This window comes from Ammospiza caudacuta, chromosome Z (assembly GCF_027887145.1).
Source record: "Ammospiza caudacuta isolate bAmmCau1 chromosome Z, bAmmCau1.pri, whole genome shotgun sequence".
NCBI lineage: Eukaryota > Metazoa > Chordata > Aves > Passeriformes > Passerellidae > Ammospiza > Ammospiza caudacuta.
Window position 1 is genome coordinate 21,338,548 of NC_080632.1, and position 19,891 is coordinate 21,358,438.

General features: G+C 41.9%; 2 protein-coding genes across 3 annotated transcripts in view; one reads left to right on the top strand and one right to left on the bottom strand.

Annotated features, from left to right (window-relative positions):
• Positions 1–10,781, bottom strand: part of DGKQ (diacylglycerol kinase theta) — an 89,092-nt gene extending 78,311 nt beyond the window's left edge. The window contains exon 1 of the mRNA XM_058824380.1: positions 10,506–10,781. Within this exon, the coding sequence (XP_058680363.1) occupies positions 10,506–10,781 (276 nt within the window). The remainder of the gene's footprint in view (positions 1–10,505) is intronic.
• Positions 10,002–19,891, top strand: part of ACO1 (aconitase 1) — a 57,082-nt gene continuing 47,192 nt past the window's right edge. Inside the window, exon 1 of one of the 2 annotated variants that reach the window (XM_058824106.1) lies at positions 10,002–10,016. The gene's annotated coding sequence lies outside the window, so the exon portion shown is untranslated. Of the gene's footprint in view, positions 10,017–11,274; positions 11,342–19,891 lie in introns of those variants that run through there. The other variant, XM_058824105.1, reaches the window with a different exon arrangement.

A 19,891-nucleotide genomic window follows, 5' to 3' on the forward strand; every position in this document is an offset into this window, starting at 1 on the left:
AGTTACAATTTTTCAAGGAAAGTTGGATACATTTAAAATGTAGGTCCCATTATTAATCGACATAAACCCATAATAAATTTTCTTCCACATTTAATTTTGGTAATCTCTGGATTTTCTAAGGCATCTCAATACTTCCCAGCAACACAGAACAAGGAAAAAACTGAGATACCCCAGAGCGGCCAAGGCAACCTTTACTTGTCATTCCTATAGGGCTTCATTTCCAATTGCATCACACTCAGAAGTATATAAAACAACAGGATTTGAGTGAAAAATACTCAGACCTGGAAAAAATGGAGAGGAAAAATACAGAAAGCAAAGAAACAGAATCCTGTGCCAGCGGGGTAGGTACATTCAGTATTTTCTCCAGTGTGGTTACTACAAAGCTATTGACATGGTCAGGAAACTAAAGGCAAATGATTCATGCAGTGGTGAATCAGGAAAACAAAACACTCACCAGGCACTATTTCCAAAAGGCAAATTGAAAGTGCTGATCTTGCGATTTTTTAAAAAATCCTGATTCTTCGTTTCATTCACCTAAAGTATTTTTGTAAGATTCTTTTTAAGAAAGTGTGAGCATTTTAGTTCCAGCACTTAGGCTTGAGTCACTGATGAGATTGACGACTATATTTCTCCTGAATTAAAGCAACAGTCTTTCTTTCATGTATCTAAGATCATACAAAATTCATAGAAGATGAGTGTTTACATCTATATGGACAAAAGAAACCTGCAGTACAAATTATATATACCACTGATGAGTACACCAGAACTTCCAAAAATATAATAACTCTGTCCATAAACACTAAACCTCAAATTCTCTCTCTGAAAAGACATAAATCTTTCCCAAAGAGGGACTAAATTATATCAAGGCTCAAATATTAATTTCATTTTAGTGTCGTTTGGTGTGGTCTTCTCAATTGATCAGACAGAGAAAGTTCTTGTAGCACTTGATCTTAATTTACTATGTAGCATAATCAGCTATTAATTTATGCACATGAATTATCAACACACACTGAAAGGTTCTTAAAGTTTCCCAGGACAGCATAATTAAGAAAAAAGTTACACTGAGCTAAGGAAAAGTAAATGTAAGAAAGAAAAACTAAAAAAATGTAATATATCTCCATTATCTTATGGATTTGGTTTTAAATAATCTATTTGGTTCACCTGAAGAAAAAGTGCTTGAATGAAAAATACAATAATGTCAAAAAATCTTTATGCATTTGCCAAACAGGAGCTATTCTGGAAAGAAATATAATAGGAACAGAATAACAGAGGTCAAAACCAAAATGGACACAATTATATTTGGCTGTTTTGAAAGTATTTTTAACATGCTAGTATTTTTACCTTCTACTTTAGCTTATTTTTTAAAAAAGGATTTGGCAACCAAAAGTCCCAGCTGCTGTTAGTTAACCTCTTCACAAGAGAAAATATAAGCCTGTAAGTCTGTACTTGATTTCTGCACAGAAATTGAAACAGGAATCTATTAAGTTCTTGTTTAAGGTTACATCTCTTCTTTCACACCTCCTCATCTTGGATCACATGTTCGGTTTCTCACTCAGCATCTTCACAGAATCACAGAATCACAGAATTTTCAAGACTGGAAGAGACCTATAAGATCATCTAGTCCAGCCGATGTTCTAACTGTTCAACTAGATCATGGCAGCAAGTGCCACATCCAGTCTTTTTTTAAATTCTTCAAGGGATGATGCCTCTACCACCTCACTGGGTAAATGATTCCAGTTTCTGACCACTCTTTCTGTGAAGTATTTCCTTCTTACTTCTAACTTACATCTAGCTTGACGCAACTTGAGACTGTGTCCTCTTGTTCTATCCGTTGTCGCCCGGAGAAAGAGGCCGACCCCCAGCTCACCACAGCCACCCTTCAGGAAATTGTAGAGAGTGATGAGGTCGCCCCTGAGTCTCCTTTTCTCCAGGCTGAACAACCCCAGCTCCCTCAGTCGCTCTTCGTATGGCTTGTGTTCCAAGCCCCTTATTAGTTTCGTTGCTCTCCTCTGGACATGCTCAAGCATCTCAACGTCCCTCTTAAAGTGAGGGGCCCAGAACTGGATACAATACTCCAAGTGAGGCCTCACCAGTGCCGAGTACAGTGGAAGAATGACCTCTCTGCTCCTGCTGGCCACTCCATTTCTGATACTGGCCAGGATGGCATTGGCCCTCTTGGCTACCTGGGCACACTGCTGGCTCATATTTAATCGACTGTCAACCAGCCCCCCCAGGTCCCTTTCCACCTGGGCACTATCCAGCCACTCCATCCCCAGCTTGTATCGGTACAGGGGATTATTATGGCCGAAGTGCAATACTCGGCACTTGGACTTATTGAAGTTCATCCCATTTGATTCTGTCCATTTGTCCAGCCGTTCCAAGTCTCTCTGCAGAGCCCTACACCCCTCTAGTTGATCTACACTCATACCCAATTTGGTATCATCAGTGAAACTACTAATAAAAGACTCTAAGCCCTCATCCATATCGTCAATAAAAATATTGAACAAAACTGTTAACAGTTAAATTGTTAACAGTTAAATTCTGTTAACAGAATTAAGTCTGCCCAGCATCCAGAGAGAGAGTTGGAGCATCAAACATAACTGGAATTGAAAACCATTTTCTAGGACAAAGAGATTGTGACTCCTTTTTGGCAGGGCTGCTGTTGCCACCCCGGGCAGCTGTCAGCAGCGAGGGCAGACCCCGCTCACAGCCCACATGCACAGCTGCTCCAGCGCTGCACCACGCACCGGGACATCAACAGCATCCACCCAAAACCTGGGCAGCAACCTCCACAAGTGTCTTGGGAGTTTTAAATCATGTGCGTATTTGTGAATATCCCAAGATTTTTAAATGAGCTTTTCCAGTACACTGTATCAATACTGTTCTGACAAGAGGTAGAATGTGAAAAAGCAGCTTCTCCTAGGCTGGTGCTCAGCCCACATATTTGTTTTAATTCTAAGGGATTCTTTTTATAGCAGATATATGCCAGGATTGCTAGTCCTAGTCAGTTTTCCATGCAAATTTGTATGTGTGATGAGTTACACTCTGCCATCCTAACTAGATTCTGAAAAAATCTGTCATCTCACAAAAAGCCTTTTTTATTCTGAAATAAAGCATTCACAGTCTCAAATGCAATCAGTTTTTTCACTTTATGTTCAGAGACTTCCCTCACACCATCTTCATGCTTAGGGGAATCCTACCCATTTCCTTGTATTTATGATGATTCCAGGCAAAGATCCTAACCACATCATGGTTTCAGCACTGAGGAAGTATTTTTGCTTGAATCACTTAAGAAACTGGTTAGTGAATTATTTCTTATGTTCTGGTTAACAAAGTGTACCAGTTATTATTTTCACATTCTGCAGAGAAAGTATTGCATAAAAAGGAAAGACTAATTTCCTGAATTATATCATGACAAACCAAGACACTAATAGGTGACACAAGCTGCCAAGCAGAAAGAAAAGCAATGAGGAACTGAGATTTTTTTTCTATGCATTCTTGCACTTAAACTGGATGTCGTATTTCCTAGCCACCATAACCTAATACTACCCTCCAGAACAACACAGTGCTCCTATTTTAACCCCTAGAGTTCAAATTATTCAATAATTCAATAATCTCTTACCAGAAAATCAGTTTAGCTAAATATTCAGAATGTCTCTAGCAGTATTGTGTAGGGAAAACCTTCAAGCACGGATTAAATTGTGGTCAAATACAGCATTGTTTATTCTTTTAGTTGTTTTAGATCTTACATAATGATATTTTTACAATAGTAAGGGCCATACAATTCTATCATACACCTGGTATTTAAAAAGAAGCCAAGGAGGTGATACCAGCACATCACATTAATAATCCTAAACATATTTCCAAGTAATGGTAATATTCACTGGTAATAATCCATTGATATTCAATCTTAAACAGGAAAGAAAGCAACAAAGTCACATAAATATATGTGAATAAATAGGCATGAATATACACACAGCCCCACCCCCATTCCTCTAGAGCCATGCAAATAAAAATGCTTAAATAAGAACAGGAAGTGAAATGAGGGGTTGACTGTACTCTACTGAATAACAAACTTCCACAAGTGAGACAACAGCAGGCAACAATAAGGAAGAATACTGTGGTACCACACTTAGGAAAAAAAAAAAAAAGAAGTGTGCTTCCAACATGTTCCTTATCACACTGTGATATACACACGTTAGGTTTCACTCTCTGCTTGGGAATGTTTCCTAACAGGCCTCTCAAATTGAAAGTTACCATTAATTAAAAAGGCTGCAGAGGGGGAAAATGCAAAAAGAGCAGGAGCTGATCAGCATGTATTGTTTAATCCTCTAGAAACGTGTATATACTATACACACAATCTACTCTTTCCCCACTGGAGCTGAGTCAAATTAAACATATTCAAGTAACTTAGTCACCTGTTTTCTTTAAGAGTTGCAAAAGCAGTTTCACCACAGGTACTTTCAAGAGCCAGCTCAGGATGGATCTAATTGACCAACAAGCCCAGAAGGAAGTCAGTTTGAGCTAATGAAAGGCAGAGTTAGAAACACCTCTGCAAGAAACAAGTGACATAACCAAAAAGTAAAGGTCGTCCAGGGACAGCATGGCTCAATGAGAATTCAGAGCTGCCACCTGAGAAGGATGCCCCAAAATCAGGAAGAGAACCACCTTTCTATGGATACTAAGAAACAAAGCAATATTACGGACAAGTTGTAAACAGCATGGAATCAAAAAAGGAGAAACAGGCCAGCAAAGGCACCATGACCAGAGGGAACTCACTAAAAAAAAAAAGTAAAAAAAAAGGAAAAAATTATTATTCTTGAATTTATAATTCCAAGTATGGGTGGTACTGGTGGATGGAATCAAAAGCATTTGTTACAAACTGACCACAGGTGAAAGAAAACGAAGCACCTTGCACGCCATTCCCCCTGGCAGTAAACGCAGGAGGCCCCACCTTGAGTTACAATTCAAAATAAGTAATTAATGCCCATAGCAGTGTCCCTGCTGTAATTTTTAAGACCCTTAGCACAGGACTGCAGGAACTATGGTCTGTGTGAACCTTACCAGAGAAAGACTGAAAAATTTTGTGCAAAATTAAAAGGAGTCCAAGGTACTACCCTTGAACACAGCTGAGAAACACCTGAACATACTATGTCTAAGGTATATTTGATAAATTATCATCTAGAAAGAGAACCTGCAGAGCACCAGCCACAGCCACTTCAGACCGTGATGGGTTGATGAGCACCTTCCTTAGTGCTTTTGTCACTGCTTAACGAGTCAGACTGAGGCAGTAACACAGATGATATATGAAAGTGCTGTGCAAGGCTTGGTATTGGATTACAGGCTTTAGCACTTTCTGCAGTAAGTTATTTACGACCTAATTGAGTTTCTGGACTGAAATCTGAGCTAATGCTATCAACACAAACTATAGCTTCCAGCTACAAAAGCTGTGTGCATTCTCACCCAGCACCCTGTCCTTTTCTCTGCATCACTGATGGTGACAGTGATATTTTTCTCTGAGGCACTGTCAGAAGGAGGCAGGGAAAAGAAAAGCATGAAGTCTCTTCAGTATAAAATGGATTATCCTTCAAATACAGACCAGTAAATTGCATTTTTCAATGTGTCAGTCAATGCTCCAAACATTTTCCTCAACATGTATATCAGCTGAACTGAGCCTAGTTTCTGTGTAAGGTTTTATTTTGTGGAATTACTTGGATATGTGTGTGGTTTTGTTTTGTTTTTTTTTTTTTTTTTTCCTTTTTAACTGTCTTTGTTTGCTCCATCCAAGTTTCAAATGCAGCAAAGTCACATTCACCCAAATATCTCAGCACCCAACATCTTGTTCACAGAAAGGCCCCACCACTGGCAAGAAAACCACTGAAGAATAAAGGCAGCAAAGTCTTGAAAACACAAACTGATTGGAGGATAGAAGCGAAATTGTATTGTGGTAACGCACCAAAAGCAAGCAAAGCTCATCACAAGAAGGAAGAATATGTTTTTCCTTTTGAACTGCAAGCATTAAGACTCTTGGGGGAATCTCATATATCAGTCACTTCCTTCAAAACAGATCTGAATGAAAACTGTAGGGTCAAGGATGTTTCACGTGCCTATCTCAACAACAGAGCTGGAAAGGATGAGAGTCCAAGGAGACTGCTCCTTGTACCCTTATTACCTGCTACTGCTTCCATATCGCAACAAACTCCCAGCTTTAACACACCTTCCCTATTTGACTCTATTTTCTTAGAACAGCCTTTGAATTTAATAGACTGCATACAGAATTTGTCCAAAATATGCATCTGAAGACTGCTGCAAATGCTGTCTGAACATCTCCAAGCTCTCCTAAATCAACAAGGAACAACACGTCTTGTCCTTATCTGGGACATGCCCATATAAATTACAGCAGCTTTCTGGCTGTCTTGCCAAATCTGAGATTTATGTCATAAATATAACTCAGATCCATCGTTTACATTTTATTCTGGAAAAGCTGTGGTGTTGTCAGCCAACATCTAAATCAGATTAAGAGAAACAAAGCTTTATACATCTTGGAATAAGTTTAGATGGTCTGCTTAGAAGCCTAAAAAAAAAATTTAACCCACCCCTCCCCACCCCCCAAATCCCTTCAACTCCTCCCCCCAAAACAAAACCAGAAAATAAAGATGTTGTTTCCCCAAAATGTTATTTGACTTAGAGCCTTTGTATCTAGGTGCCCTATCTGCTCAAATACATATACAGACGTCCACCACTGCAGCTTCCCATAAATATTCTAATGAAATACATAGATATAAAAAACCTAAAATGGTTAAACAACTATAAATTTTCAATCAAACTTGCTTATTATTTAAATCCCCTACATTTTGTCCTTGGCCAAAGTAAACCAAACTGACTTTGCATTATAAAGTTTTATAGAACTGGAAATTTTTGTAGCCCCCAAAAGTGTACAGATCCACAATTCATCCAACTCGTTTTTTTTCTTGAAGTGTTTTATGTAAAATAAAAGCACTGTGAAAATAAATGTATCTCTTGGTGGCTGAAACTAATCCCAAACTCCAGTATAAAATATCTGCTAGCTACCTTTTAATGTATGAAATCGGTCCTACTGTGAACTACCAATAAGAGCTCTCTTTGCAATTCTTATACAGGCCTCATCTATCTAGTATTTTTCATTTTTAAGATGCGTACACACATGCACAAAACCTCAGTCATTTACACTGCCTCTTCTTTGGCAAGCCTGAGGAAATTTAAACCCACTCAAACCTGAAATGACCATGATTAGGAAAGCAAGAGCAATATAAGAGAGAAGTTTTTCCATGCTACAACTCAAGCTTCACTTATTCTGTCACACATACACTTACTTATCAAAGGAAGTCACAGCTACAAATAGCAAAGTGGTAAGAAAAACCGTTCTTTACAAAAGATTTACAGAAAACAGATTTGTCAGGGTGGAAAGGACATGTGAATAAACCACAGATGCAAGCCTGGTTGACTGATATTACATAAACATGTGCACAAAAGCTTAATACATGACATCTTCAGATCCAACTGGACACCTATTCCATATAGGAAGAGTATTGCATTCCCTATAAAATTCACACATAAAAATATCTTGCCTGTCTAAGTAAGAGAGCTGCAATTTTCCCCTGGAGTACTTTCAAGCCCACACAAAGTGCTGGTGACTGTGGTCTGGCCCCCATACTGGAGTGGGAAACAGTATCTTTTAAACAGTCAGAATAGATCCAGGGCACTTTATGCCTTTTAGGGAGACCATCAGAGCATCTCCTCCATAAACTTTTTGGAATTCACAGAAAAAACCTAAGGACCATCTTGGCTTCCACTAAGAGAATGTTTTGAGAATTCATTCTGTTTTCTTGTACTTTTGCTACACAGCTACGTAAGCCACATGGGGATGTGCCAGTCTACTGAGTAGTTGATAAGTTAACAGAAAAATCCTACAAACTTTATCATTCACACATAGAAGATGCCATTCTCCAAGAGTCTAAAGTTCAATCACAATTAAAACAAAAATCCAGGTGATTTAGGCCATACAGCTACTCAAACTAATGACAGATAAGAGGTGAGACTTTTTTGGTATGTTTCTTCTTTTTTTTTTTTTTTTTTTTCACCCTTTCCTTTCAATAACTGGAGGAGTCACAGTATGAGCATGTTTAGTTCCCTTCAAAGATTGGAAGGCTTCTGTTTTGGTAATAACCAGCTTCAGGGAATGTCAACACAAACAGCATCAGGAGACTGAACATCTGAACCTACAGATCTGGAAGAGCAACCACTGCAAATCTACTTAGAAAAAGGCCCTTTGATGGCTTCATAAGCCTGTGGGTGGTTCATCAAACCGAGTCCAAAGACAGCTGCAATTACACCTGCAAACCCAGACTCTCTGCAGAGAAAAAAAAACGAGGTAGCAATCATCTACTATGTTTTTCAAGTCTACAGAAAACATTTCCTTCTCTAATAGCTGGGTGGGTTACTTTTTTGTTTTAACAGCCTGGCACTCCTTCTATCACTTTCTAAAGTGCAGTGATCAAACTCCATTAGCTAAAGTAAATGTGACAAGGAGGTAACAGTTAAATGGAATTTAAGAAATCATATTAGCATTATTAAATAACTTGGAACTTGACAACAGCAGACACATGAGCAAATGATCCATCAGGTGGTTTTGAGGTTTGTTGTTTAGCAGCAAGTTGTTGGAAAGACAATCACGACTCTAAGCATAGCTGGTTGAAAACAGATGAAAGGACAAAAAACAAACAAAAAAATCCAAGCAAACAAAAAAAACCCCAATTCTTATTCTTCACCCAGTGGAGACTGATGTGCCAGGTGCCATTACAGGGTTTTCCTGCACACTCTGAGCAGAGAACGTTAGAGCTAATGGAAACTGAGATTATTTCCCCTGTCTTGTATTACCCCCCACAGAGGTGACTTATTTTGGGTAGAATTTTCAGATGTAGTTTTAAAAGAGTTATTTTAACCATGCAGCTTGGAAGTGCCCCTTCAGCACATGGTCATTAGAAAGTGATGCTAAAGATGCTTATCCAGAATTCAGCTGGAAAAGCCAAAGGGGAAGAAAAGATCCAGAACACCAACTACAGTGGAAAACTAGGAAAAAAATCCTAAATGCAACTTGCAGGAATACATTACCTTTAAGTATGTTTTATGTGAGTGGATAAGAAAAAAAGTGAGACATTCTCATATTTTAATGTTTTGCAAGCATTACCTGTTAGCATTACCAAAACTATTCAGATCTTTAACTGACAAACTGGCACCTGAATGCCCAGTTTTATGACTCAAAACATTTGCCATTTTTTAAGTCAGTGATCGAAGAGAACACAGATGACTGGCTTTGTGCATTTTCACAATGAAAGAAATTATCATGTGAGCTTGGAGCTTTGCTGCTTATTAGGATAAGCAATGACCTTATGCTACACAGACAGAACAACATTTCTCCCTGAAAACTTTTAAGCAAAAATAAAACCACCCTTGCAAGACTTGCTTTGCACCACACAGGAACATGACTTCCACCCAACTTAATCCAGCACTCTCTTTACCCCTGGCAATGACAAAAGGCAGGAGCTATTTCAAGAACTGCAGGGTACTTGTTCTACACCTACAGCCTTGTCTGACACCCACCCAAACAATGAGGCTCTTGTACAACCTGACTCTTTGGACCCGGCCTGGGAGCTCCAACCCAAGCCAGCTGGACTGCATATGCTCATGAAGATATCATGCTTTGTGCTGTTTTGTTTGGGTTTTTTGTTGTTGGTAGTGGTGTGTTTGTTTACCTTTAAAGAGGGACACAGAGATCCATTCTTTCTGCTATGACACCACTGGATTTTGATGCATCAGAACAAGTTATAATTTTTATCCGTTCCAAGAACCTCGGCTGCCGTGTAGTCCAGCAGGGAAACCTAGCAATTCCTTCTCCCCTTCCTGGCGTCAGCCAAGGTTTAAAAGGTTCAAACTCCACACAGGTCTCAGATTCCCCATGGGATCAGGCATTTCAGCAGGTAAGGGTGCCCCTGAGATGGATCCACCGTGAGCTCGCTGGGGTGCATGGTGGCTCACAGCGTGTCTGCCCCAGGATGGGCTGGGACACTGCTGGATCACCGCACACACCGGTGTCACCATACGCGAGTGAGCAGCGACACATCTCCGGTTTTACGATATTTTTGTTAGGAATTATTATTATTATTATTAGTTACTCCTATAATTTAAAATAGGAACAGAAATTTCAGGACGACTCTAGTTTTAAGACTTGATTTTTGCAATCTACGACTGTTATAATTAGGCTATTACTAGAATTTTGATTACTACCTTTAGACACTTCTTTTTGTGATGGAATGCACTGTTTTTATTAATGTATTTCAGTATTGCGTTTTAGTACTGTGGTTTTGCACTAGATTTTAAAATTAGATTTTAGTACTATAATTTGTTGATACTAATTATGAATAGAGTTTTTATCAGCAGTGGGTTTAGGCAATTTTTCCTCCCCCCACCTCGCCCCGGTCGCGTCCCCGGCAGGTCCCGCACACCCGCCGCCGCCCCGGCAGCCCCTTACCCTCGCACTGGTATCCGGCCAGCCCCCAGATGAAGTCGGTGCAGTAGTGGCAGAAGGTGGGCTTGGTCAGGGTCACCCTGCGGAACGCGTGGCCCGGCGGGCTGCTGCCCCCCGCCGCGGTGCGGCCCCGCCCGCCCAGCACCGGGCTGGAGGCCGGGCTGCCGCCGCCGCTGCCGCCGCCGCTGCCGCGCAGCGAGCGCGCCCCGTCCGCCATTCCCGCCGGGCGCCCGCTCCGCGCGCTCCGCGCCGGCCGCCGCTCGCCCGCCCGCCCGCGCTTCCGCCCCGGGGCGGCGGCGGGGGCGGGCGGGGGCGGCGCCGCGGCAGCGCCGGCGGGCGGTGCGCGCTGCCCCCTGCCGGCCGCGCCCTCAGCGCCGCGCCCGGCCCGGCCTCCGGCTGCTCCCGGGGCAGCCCGGCCTGGCCTGTCTTCCAACGCCTCTCTGGGCGGCCCGCCCCGGCGCGTCCTCCGACTGCTCCCCGGGCAGCCCGGCCCGGCCTCTGCCCGCGCGTTCTGTGGAGAAACTCCGCTTAGCGTCCATCCAAAATCTCCCTTGGCACAGCTAGAGAATAGGTTCTCTCTGCTGTCTCTAGCTGCCTCGGAGAAGAGGCCGGTCCCCACCTAGCCACACGCTCCTCTCTGGGAGCTGTAGAGATTGATAATGTCACCCCTGAGCGTCCTTTTCTCCGACTGAGCAGCCACAGCTCCCTCGGCCGCTCCTTGGAAGACTTGTTCTCCAGCCCCTTTGCCATCTTCATTGCCCTTCTCTGGACTCAGAGGTAAGACATCCAGTGTTTTGCCACATTAATCTGGAAGGTTTTGTTATCTTTTCGGCATACCATTTTAGAGCACACAAAGCTCCGCCTCAGGAAGATATGTGATGATGCATTAGCAGAAGAAAATTATTTGCCATAGGTTTTGCCTTCTACACTCAACATCTCTGACTTCATGAGAAAAGATAAAGGGTACTGCCAAGTCTGCCTCCTCCATAACACAGGGCTTTTTTGTCCTTTGTTCAGTTAACCTTCTTGTTGCTAGTTTGGAAAATGTTTAGAGACCTGGATGTTTCTATGATGCTAGTCTCTGGAATGCCTCTGTTTCTGTGATTTATTATGTTGTGTAACTTATTATGGATGGAGTAGGGTGGGACAAGAAAGGAGGCTATCACTTTGGATTTTGTGTATCTCAACTTGTCTTGATCTCAGCTTTGTGTTGGGAATCTCCACTCAGCTGTTCCAAACAGCATCCAGGTACTTCCATTAAGCAGCAAAGGGTAGTTAAAATTTTTGTTCCTGGTTCTGATTTATCTGTATTTTGGTGAAGGTTGTAATAAGCTGGTGTAGTAAACCTCTTCTGTAATAAATCCTTGTCCTGTAGACCAACAGTGAGGTTCCAAAATTTGTTCGCATCTTCTAGTTTCTACTACTCTTACTGTGTGTCTCCTTTCTGCGTTGTGAATATGAAAGTAGTTAAGATCAGAAGGATTTGACCTTCTCAAGGAGAAACAGTATAAATAATTAGGAGACCAAAGAAAGTGTAATACGACTTTTTATGGTGGGAGAAAGAGTGAGTAGTTGCATACATAAGCTTTCAAATACTTCTAATTGCTTCTACAAACATGATTTAGAAAACATCTAAGACACCACAGAGGCTATACAAAGCCTCAGATACACAGGAGGAAAGGGAAGAGGGAAGCTGTGTGAAATCGCTGTGTTTGAAGATGTGTGCCTGCTGAAGGCAATGAATCAGCCAAAGCACATAATGATGGGTCCTATCTTCCACAAACTCAGCCTTGCCTCAGTCTTCTTAAAAATCATAATACAAGGCCTCTTGGAACACATTTCTGGGTTCATGGGGAAGAAGACAGAGGAACGGCCAATATTGGATTTGACAATGGTCAATGATGCCCTACCTACTTGATTGCTTTCCATGGCAAATATTCTTGTATCCATAGTGGAATGTTATGGTTCCGCATGGGTGGACAACGAGATGGGTAAAAAACAGGCTGGATGGTTGTACTCAGAAGGTACTTGAGCTCTGCCTGGAGGCCCATAATGGGAGGAATGTTACAGCGGTCTCTCCTGCGCCCTGGGCATTCAGCATGTTTATCAAGATCATGAGAAGGTGACAGAGAGCAGTATTGTCAAGGGATGTCAAGCTCACAGATGACACCAAGCTGAGGGAGCAGACATTGCATTGCCATCTACAGGGACCTGAACAGACATAAGAAATGAATCCCTGAACAGATATAAGAAATGAATCCCACCATAAAATCAAAGGGTTGGTTTGGGTTGGAAGGAACATTAAAGATCATCTAACTCTTCTGCCGTGTGCAGGGACACCTTTCATTAGGCCAATTTGCTCAAAGTCCCATTCAGCCTGACCATGAACACTGCCAGGGCTGGGGCATCCCCAGCATCTCTGGGTGACTTTTTCCAGTGCCTCATTACCCCCACAGAATATAATTTTTTTTGTAATATCCAATCTAAACTTATTGTCTTTCAGTTTGAAGTAATTTCCTCCTTCTGCCAATACACACCTTTATTTCTTTTTGAAGTCTAGAGCTCTCTTGTAAGCTCCTCTCTGGTACTGGAAGTCTACATTTAGGTGCCTTCTCTTCTCCAGGCTGGACAATCCCAATTCTCTCTGCCTTTCCTTGTGAGAGAGATGCTCCATCCCTCTGATCATCTTGCTGTCCCTCCTCTGGACTCCCTCCAGCAGTTCCATGTCCTCCCTGTGCTGGGAGCCCAGAGCTGGATGCAGGTTCCAGGTGGGCTCTCCCCAGAGCAGAGCAGAGGGGCAGAATCCCCTCCCTGCCCTGCTGCCCACGCTGCTCTGGATGCAGCCCAGGACACATTTGGCTCTCTGGGCTGGGAGTGCCCATGGCTGGCTCATGTCCAGCCTCTCACCCACCAGCACCCCCAAATCCTTCTCAAAGGGCTGCTCTCCATCTGCTCATGCCCAGCCTGTCCCCTGATACTGGGGGTTGTCCTGGCCCAGGTGCAGCACCGTGAACTTGGCCTTGTTGATCCTCATGACATTTCCATGGGCCCACAGCTTGTACAGGTGCTTCTGGTTGGCATCCTGTCTTTCAGGAATGTCAGCCTCAGCATTTGGCCTGGCATCACCTGCAAATTTGATGAGAGTGCACTTAATCTATGAAATAACAATGGTCCCAATACAAACCCTGAGGGATACCACTGGTTGCTGGTTACTGATGTCCGTTGGAACTCTGAGCTGTTGAGGTATGAGAGGGAACTCATACCTCTGGATGCCAGCAATTTCCTATCCATGTAACAGTTCACCCATCAAATCCATCTCTCTCCATTTTAGAGGGAAGGATGTTGTGGGGAGCCATGTCAAAGTCCTGATAAATGACATCTGCTGCCTTTCCCTTGTCCACAAGTGGAGTCACTCCATCACAGAGGGCCTGCAGGCTGGCCAGGCAGGACTTGCCCTTGGTAAAGCCATGCTGGCTGTCCCAAATCATCTCCCTGTCCTCCATGTGCCTTAGCACAGCTTCCAGCAGGATCTGTTCCATGATCTTCCCAGGCACAGAGGTGATGCTCACAGGTCAGCTGTTCCAGGGGTCCTCCTTTCTACCCTTTTAAAAGATGGGTACAATGTTTTCCCTTTTCCAGTCACCTGGGATTTCACCTGACAGCCACAACTTTTCAAATGTCATGGAGAGGGGTTTGGCAACTACATCCTACATCAGCTCGTTGCCTCAGGACTCTAGGATGCATCTCCTTGGCTCCTGTAGACTTTTAGGTACTTCAGGTGGCCACGAACCTGATTTTTACTTAGAGTGGGAAAGACTGTGCTCCCACAGTCCCCATCTTGCTGTTTGTCCACTCAGGGGATGTGGGAAGAGGGGTTACCACTGAAGACTGCAGCAAAAGAAATTGTTGAGTACCTCAGCTTTCCTTTCAGTCATTGTTACCATCATTGTACACCTTCTCTGACATCCAAATGAGCAGACAGCAGGGTAGCACTGCAGAAGACGTCCTGGGTGTCTTGGTTGTCAATGAGCCAGCTGTGCACACTGGCAACCACCAGGATCAACAGTATCCTGTGCTGTCCAGGAGCACAGCTAGTCAGCTGAGAGGAGGGATTATTACTGTCTCCCCAGAACTACAATATTAGACTATTGCATTCAGCTTTGACCTCCATAAAGGAAGAGCATGACAAACTGCTGGAGCAAATTCAGTGGAGAACCATGAGGGTGGCTAGGTGTTGGTGCACTTATCCCATGCAGAGAAGGCTGAGGGAGCAGGACTCTGCCTGAAGAACAGACAGTTGCCAGGAGATCTCCTAGCACCCCAGTACTACTGACGCAGAGGTTTTTAATGAGGAAGGACCAAGGTTCTTTACAGGCGTGCACGCCGTAAGGACAAGAGACAAATGGCGCAACTTCAAACTAGGTGTTTGGGCTGGATTTGAGGAGAAACCTCTTTACCCTAAAGGCAGTCGAGCAGAGGGGCAGGTTAAGTTCCATTGACCTGTCCTGCCTTTTTTACAACCTAGCCTGTCCTCTTTAAATGTGTTTCTTTTGTATTGATCTAATAGTTCTTCCCCTCTTAAGAGTCAGAGGCCCAAGATTTGGAAAGCTGGAACTCCTGTGAACATGTCTTTCCTACAATCTGGGGAACTACCTTATAATCGTATCAGAATTTGACTGTTTCAAAAGCCTGAGGAAGTAATCAATTACTCTTTTTATAAAAAGGTGAAAATGCATTCAATTAACAAATAATTACATACATTACTGAATCACTTATCCGGGCAGGTAGTTACAAGGTTTCTTTGATAGAAGACTGCAGAATGGTACTTTTTGTAGTTTAGATATAACTTTGCAATTGTGGCTATTTTTTGACAACTCACTCTGCAGATAAATACTTATAAGCTGTAACACAGGGGCAAGAACTAAACTTTTTGTGCTTTAATTTCTCATCTTATCTCTGAGCAGTCTGTATAACCTGTGAAAACAACCTAAACCATTCAAGGGCTGTCATCAGCGAAGTCTGCCAAAACATCTGCTGCCAGTGGCCATGGAGTGTGGCAGCAGTGGAAGGCTAGCCACCTTTTCCATTTCATGTGTGTAGCACACCTGCTGCCCTAGACAGTAGAAAAAAAGTGAGGTAAAGAATTATTACTGGAGCTGTCACAATCACAAATGTGATAACTTATTAGAAGTGTTTTTTCCCTTATGCAGGAGCTGTTGCTTGACAGGCTGGTAACTGAAAGATGAAACAAACAGGATAAAACTACCATTTCTTAGGTATATCTTTATATTTTTTTAAATAAAGAAGTGCCTCAAGATAAAAACAAATAAAATTCTTTGAACATCCATTGTCTTTGTTTTGACAAGATTAGTAAAACAAGATTAGAAAAAAAAATGTAAGGCCTCTGAAAAGAAAATTTACTTCTTTTTACATCCTGATAAACATTTTGTGGCGCTTTGGATTCTATAACTTCACTAAACTCAAGTTATGCAACTCCTGGGCAGGCGGTACAGAAAACTTGTCCTTTTTACAAGTTTCTTGGCTTGGTAGAGGTGTTTTTGGTAAATGGAACAAACTTTGCACCTTGGATCTTCTGAGCCTTTTGTAACCTTCTTGTACTCTTTAGATCTAAGGAGAAAACATACTGTGACAGATAGAAAGCCTTTGCTACAACCGAGAAGTGAAAGTTCTGGTACATCATCCAAAATTTATGTACAAGATTAAATAAGTTTGATGTAGTGTCAACATCATGTCATGTTTTTATCCTTTAAGGAACACAGTTCATTATACTAGAGCTCTCTTCTCACTCAGACTGTTGAAATTCAGTTACTCAATTCTTTCATGAAGCAATTTATTTGTAAGCAAGCTTCAAAAAACCTGAAAATAAGTAATCATGTCAGGTCCAGGTGAGATCCAGAGGATTTTATAAGACTGTATTAATATGGAAGTAGTGGATGAAAAGCAGATGGAGCTGTGCTGTTTTTTAGTGGTCTCTCCTGGCCTTCCCATTTCCTCGTTTCTCAGAGTGCTACAAACAATTTCATCCATCCACTGACATGATAGGAGTGGGAGTCATTAGCTTCCCAAATGGTGGAGGAGATTGCTAAGTTTCTGTTCCTATAAAATGTGTTCTTTATGTGTTGGTGAATTGTGGAAGGGTGAAATCCCGTGGTACCTATCCCATAGAGCCATAAGCAAAAGTGTTTCTAGATTACTGAAATCTTCTGCATTGTTGACTTCTGTTTTCTGAATTCCCTTCATTACTGCAAGTAATTGGAAGAGAGGAATGACACAAACCATATGTGGAGGTTGAAAAGGAAAGTTTAAAATAAATTGTGGCTTCAAAGAACCAAAGCTTTGAATGTGCCCTCCTGTTGGCAACCAGCAGGGAAGAAGAGCTACAGGGGGGTTGGTTTTATTGGTTTAAACCAGCACATCAATATTTGGAAACTGAGGGATAATGCTTCTTTTTGCACATGAAAGGAAGTGGCTCACAAAGTATCACCTTCCTAGGCAAGAGAGGTTTCAGATTTGCAGTTTTTTCACCTCTCCAAGTTGGTGATGTCTGAATTAAAGGTAAATCCTGATGTTCATTTAAATAGGATACCTTTCTTTTTTTCCCAAAGTCTCACAGCTGAAGAGACAATAAAAGTATTAGATCAGGTTTATGCAAAAAAAAAAAAAAAAGAGAGAAAAAAGGGTTGGTACCTAGCACATAATTAGTTTGGTTTTGGGGGTTTTTTTTCTTCATAATAGCTCTACAGTTACTTCCTTCCTGAAAGAAAATCTTTAAAAAAACTGTTCTAATCACACTAGAAATAAATCAAGTGCTGACTTCTTAGTTAAAAGCACCAACAGCCCCTGAATAAGAGAAGCAAAAGCCCTGCTATGGAAAGCCAGCAAAGTTCTTGATCAGTTCCAAGTTATGCAATAAGATATGGTATGTCTTTCAACTTTTTATTTGATTGCCAGATTAACTATACCTTTTCAAATAAAGGTTATAATAAGGGACACATTAGACTGCATAATCTAAACAAAATTATGTATTAATGTTTATATATCAAATATATGCACACTTTTCACCTAGGTACAGAGAGTTAGAAGAAAATCCTTCAGTACAAATTCATCCATCTATTGTGGGGGAAAAAACCCCTACGGAAATCCCATCAAGAAAACCATCTTTATTTCACCAAAATCATTATAGTCAGCAGTAGTAAGTATTTAATGAAAACATAGATGCATTTATCAGAAGCAGATATAACTGTAGAACTCATACTTTATTTTAGCATTTACACTCCTTACTATTTCAGGAGTTTCCCTAGTTCTGCTAACAAAACTGAGATTTAGTAAATAATAAACCATATCAGAGCTGAAAGTAAAGAAAACTGTTTAACAACATAGCTAAGTCAAAAGGTTGAAATTTAGGGCCCAGGCAGCTAGCAAATATGATGATAGGACAGGCAAGTTATTTGCGCTTCAAATACACTGATTTTAATATTTAATAGCTTATTTCCAGCTCTTAAGTTTTAGAACAAATAACTTCCTGACAGAGTACATAAAGGATTTGCTCAGAGTTAATGAATCACTTCTCTGGGAGAAATACACCAACCAATCAACCAAAAAATAGCTAGGGTTTGATTTATTTTTTTTATTGTAAAGGATTGCCAGTTTAACTTCTTTAGTCATGTTTTCTCTCTGGACCTAGGGAACATGAAAACAGTTCTTTATTAATAGAGTACCTTAATGCATTCTGACATACAAAATATGCAGAACACCCACATATGGAATAACAGAATTGCTGTTAAGGTTTAGTAAGAGTTGTGCACTCTGAAAAGAAAATGTCCAAGTCTTGTTGTTAAAATCACATTGCAATTTCTGATTCTACACTCTAATAATGTATAGAAACCCAGTATATAAAACACCCTTTTTTAATGTATGTGTATATGTGTAAATATATAGCATTATTTATTTCTATGCCTGACAGTACCTGTTGGCCTACAGGAGAGATCTACTCCCAGCAAGAATGTAAAGAAATACCATGTATGCTAGACTCCAGAGTGATGTGTTCATGCATGAGATCCTCCTTTGTCTGTGTCACTGGTGCCCACATGGATGACAGGAGGTTGTGGTCTGCGGGCTTGACAAAAGCACCCCAGATCAAAGGGTCTGACAAGCAGCAAACCTTCTGAGACATAGAGGTCAGCAAAATAATCTCCAGCCACCATTACTTGCTCTGTCCTTATGAGGGGCTCAGATGTCTCCCAACCAAGCTTGTTTCTGTTTATTTGTTGTCAGAGTGTTGCACATGAGTGCCTTCAGTTCATACCTACATGGCCAGGAAGAGTCATTCTCCTATTGCCAGGAGTCACAAGCTCCCAACATTTCCACCTTGGGAGTCTCAACTTTCCCACCTTGCTAGTCCAAATCTACTACAGAGTCCAGCCTCACCTTTTAGCTGTCCTACCTCTTAAGCAGCTATTGAAGATAAATTCTTAAAATAAGACATCACTGTGGAGTTAAAGGGGTTTGTTGATGATTAAATAATTATCAAATTATAATTAAACTATTATTGAGTGATAATTAAATAGTAATGTAATTAAACAACTACAGCCCACTGCTCTACAGGGGAACACAATGGCCTCAAGGGTGGGCCTCCAGATGTCTATAATGTAAGGTGGTTGATTTTTGTAGCTAACCTGCCTTGGTGCAGGAGTACAGCCACAGCAGTTTTAGTTTTGGCTAGTCCTGCTCAGGATGGTTCTGTTAGGCCCTGATAAGTTGTGGTGTAGACTCCTTGGTTCCTGAGAAGTCAATGGCCTGGCACAGTTCTCTGGGTGTGCACAGCTGAGCTGACTGGCGGTGATGCCTGAATCAAAGTGCTGTTCACTCAGCCAGAGTCCTGCCCCTATCATTGCTGCAGAGGGCTCCAGCACTCACCTCTGCACAGGCACCTCCTTGGAGGGATCCTGTTGCCTTCCTGCTCATCCTCCCTGGTGCTCTGTAGTCTGCTGCCTTCTCCCATAGCTTCTGCACCAGGCAGCTCTGTACCTCAGCCCTGCACCTCAGCCAGACCTCGACCTTCTCAGTATCACCCTGGGAAGAGGAATCTGGCACTGCATATAACCTTACTCCTGCAGGGCCCCCCATGTTCTCTTGGAGCAGCGTCTGGGCTGGTGCTAAGGGGCATGCTATCGTGCTGGCTCCAGCAGAGTCTTCAGCAGCTCTTCTGTGCACCTTTAGTGTCCTCTGTAATGGGAGTGCTGTGCTAAACCCAGCTGCCCCTCACCAGTGGATCACTGCTCTCCTCTGGGACAACTGAACAGAAGT